The 3,113-nt window shown below is 31.8% G+C and overlaps 1 protein-coding gene across 1 annotated transcript; it reads left to right on the forward strand.

Annotated features, from left to right (window-relative positions):
- Positions 1–716: 716 nt before the first annotated feature.
- On the forward strand, positions 717–2,146 carry LOC109217640 (amino-acid permease BAT1 homolog; the record flags this gene model as incomplete). The annotated part of the gene is given in 2 exon segments (XM_019381903.1): positions 717–977; positions 1,647–2,146. Coding segments are annotated over 2 exon segments (274 nt in total), but the record flags the coding sequence as incomplete, so codon positions are not given.
- Positions 2,147–3,113: the final 967 nt, after the last annotated feature.

Below are 3,113 nucleotides of genomic sequence, written 5' to 3' on the forward strand. Positions count from 1 at the left end.
GGCTTTTCTCTTCTTCCTTGGCCATATCAAGGGGTAATTATTCTGAATTGCCATAGATTTAAAATTTAAGTTTTATTCAAAAATTAGTTTGATTGGCTCCAATTGATTCCCTTGGTGTATGATTGTGCAAATATTTTAAATAGTTTTAATGATTTTTTTATTTTAAATATTTAGTTCTTGAACCTTGACAATGAAAGGGCAGATAGATATTTTCATGAACCTTGAGTCCTTGACAGAAGTTCCTCTGATAGTGACAGGGGCTAATAAATATTAAAATCTTAGAACATGATATAGATTGCAAAATGTAAATCTAATTTGTCTATAGTTTCTTCTTTATTTGTTTTGATTTATTTATTAACAGGTATTTCAGATCAACTTGTGCGCCTCTCAACTAACCTACAGACCACTTACTACTTTTTACTAACACATGTTTTGAGTAATTTTATCCATAGAAATTTATGCAAATTAGAAAAATTCACCTAATGTCGGATCTGTTTGAATATGTTTTTTTCTTAAAGAGAAAAGTATTGATGAATTTGTGGGTACAATTGTGTTTGCTCTTCGGATTATTCTCCATGATTCAAATTTCAATAGCTTTAAGCAGCGTATTTCTCAAACGTAGAATGATATAAACTTCCTTGAAGAATTTTATATCTTTGTTAATAATTTATGAAATTTCGAGATGATCTAAATTCTCGAGATATCTGTCTGAACAGGTTCATTGCCAACTTCTCTATTACATTCACCATAGTATCAGTTCTTACGGGCATATCCACATTATACAACCAGGCCTTAACTTTTGGTGGGCCTATAACTCTTGTTTACGGTTGGCCCATAGTTGGGTTAATGACAATTATTGTGGGCCTGGCCTTGGCTGAAATATGTTCAGCTTATCCAACTTCAGCTGGGCTTTACTATTGGAGTGCTAAATTGTCTGGAAACTACTTCGGCCCATTTGCTTCTTGGATTACTGGCTGGTACCTACTTTTCTTTTCCTCTCTTGTTGTTCCATTTTTTGCCAAAAAAATAAATAATAATAATCTTTTCATATTTTAGTATTTTTGTAATAATTTTTTTATGCCAATAGGAAAGATAAAGAATTTTTAATGCTCTTAATTTTTATTTGTATAATGTCTGCCTGATAAGAGGGTGTGGAGGTCGAGAATTAATTAGGGTAGAAGGTTAGTAGGTAGTCGAGCGTTTTTATTTTCCCCACTAGTAGTATTAGTGTTAGTTTTATATTTTTTTAATTCTTAGATTACTATTACTACTTGTTGTTTCTTTAGCTTCGGTTATATTATTTTCTTGTTGTTGCTACTGCTTCTTTTTTTCATCTTTTCTTGGTCTATCAGAAATAACATCTCTACCTTCTCAAGGTAGGGGTATGGTCCGCGTAATACACCACCTTCCTCAAACCCACCTATGAGATTATACTGGATTTATTGTTGTTGTTGATAATGCTTGCCTGAGATGAATTTTAATCGGAACTACATGTTCACTGAGGATCCATATAACCGATCTCAATTTATTTGAGACTGAAGTATAATTGCTTTTATTGTTGTTGTTGTTGTTGTTGCTGTTATTGTCGTCGTCGTCTTAATATTTAGAATGCTCAGTATGTGATTAAAAGTTGATGGTTCGTGTAGGAATTATGTATGAGTTGATACTTTGATGTGGGATTACACTGATTTGTTGTTATTAATAATGCTTGCCAGAGATGAATTATAATCGAGAAAACACGTTTACTAAGGATTCATATAGCCAATCTCAACTTGTTTGAGACTGAGATATAATTATTGTTGTTATTGTCGTGGCCGTAGTAGTATTTTTAGAATGCTTAGTATGTTATTAAAAGTTGATAGTTCGTGTAGGACTTATGTATGAGTTTATACTTTGATGCATAAAAGTGTAATTCATTCAACCATGCAAACTTGAGTTGGAAAAGTCAGATATGACATGTTCATCTTAATTAACACAAAATTTTGATAGTCAAGATTAGTTGATTTAATCTGGTTTAACCTCTCAAATTTGACCCAAAATTACCTATTTAACACTCGTTGAATGTGGTGTAGTCTGGCTTGTATCACTTGTAGTTGTAATTTAGGGTTGTACAAACCGAAACGGAAAATCGCACCAAATCGAAAAATCAAACTGAATCGAGTAAAAAACCCGACTAGGTTTGATTTGATTTGGTATTGAGTAAAAATATCCGAACCAAACCGACATATAATAAATATATAGTTTTTATATATATAATTTTAAGACTTTTCATAGAATTTAAATATATATATATATATATATATATATATATATATATATATATATATATATATATATATATATATATNGGTTCTTTTCGTAGTTTTTGAGGTTATTTTCTATGTGATTCGTTTGTTTCTTGTCTCTGAACGTGTTGATTTCAAATCCTAGTCTCTTTTGACCTATTTGAGTTCCTGAAGTTGCTTCCTCTACTGTTCGACTGAGTTTCGAGATCTTTGTGTCAACTTTGTTTCTTCATACGATTCTGACCTCTTTACTTGACCTTTCGCATGCTATCTGGTATTCCCTCTTCTCTGAGATGAATACCATGTTCCTATGGTCCTCTACTCACTGATTTTCTTTGATTACATGACACTCTTCTTTGTCTTAAATCCAACCTCGCATGCTTAATGTTTATGCACTCTTTATAGGTCAAATTTCCCTCTCAAAATAACCTTGATTGTGGACTGATTTCAAATCTCTTTGTGTAATTCTGATTGCACTCTTGAATTGATTCTTTCCTTTATTGTTTTGATTTCCTTTGTTTCTTGGACTTGTTGAAATATTTTCCTTTCGACCCTGCCTTTCTACTTAAGTTGATTTGATCCCATTACCTTATTTACATTAGTATGGGATTCTTACAGACCCTTCCTTAATTAAGGTCTAATGAACTTAAACCCTAATACATATGGTATACTCGAACTGTGCTGAAAATATTTCCTTATTTGTCATGTCCAGCCCTACGTGATTTCTTTCCTTATTTAACACTTGCATGCTACCGTTTGGTTTAATTGCTTTTTTAAAGGAAGTCTTTGATACTGATTTGATTTTAATAAGACACATATTCCTCCAAT

The sequence above is a fragment of the Nicotiana attenuata genome, unplaced genomic scaffold, assembly GCF_001879085.1.
Source record: "Nicotiana attenuata strain UT unplaced genomic scaffold, NIATTr2, whole genome shotgun sequence".
Classification (NCBI taxonomy): domain Eukaryota; kingdom Viridiplantae; phylum Streptophyta; class Magnoliopsida; order Solanales; family Solanaceae; genus Nicotiana; species Nicotiana attenuata.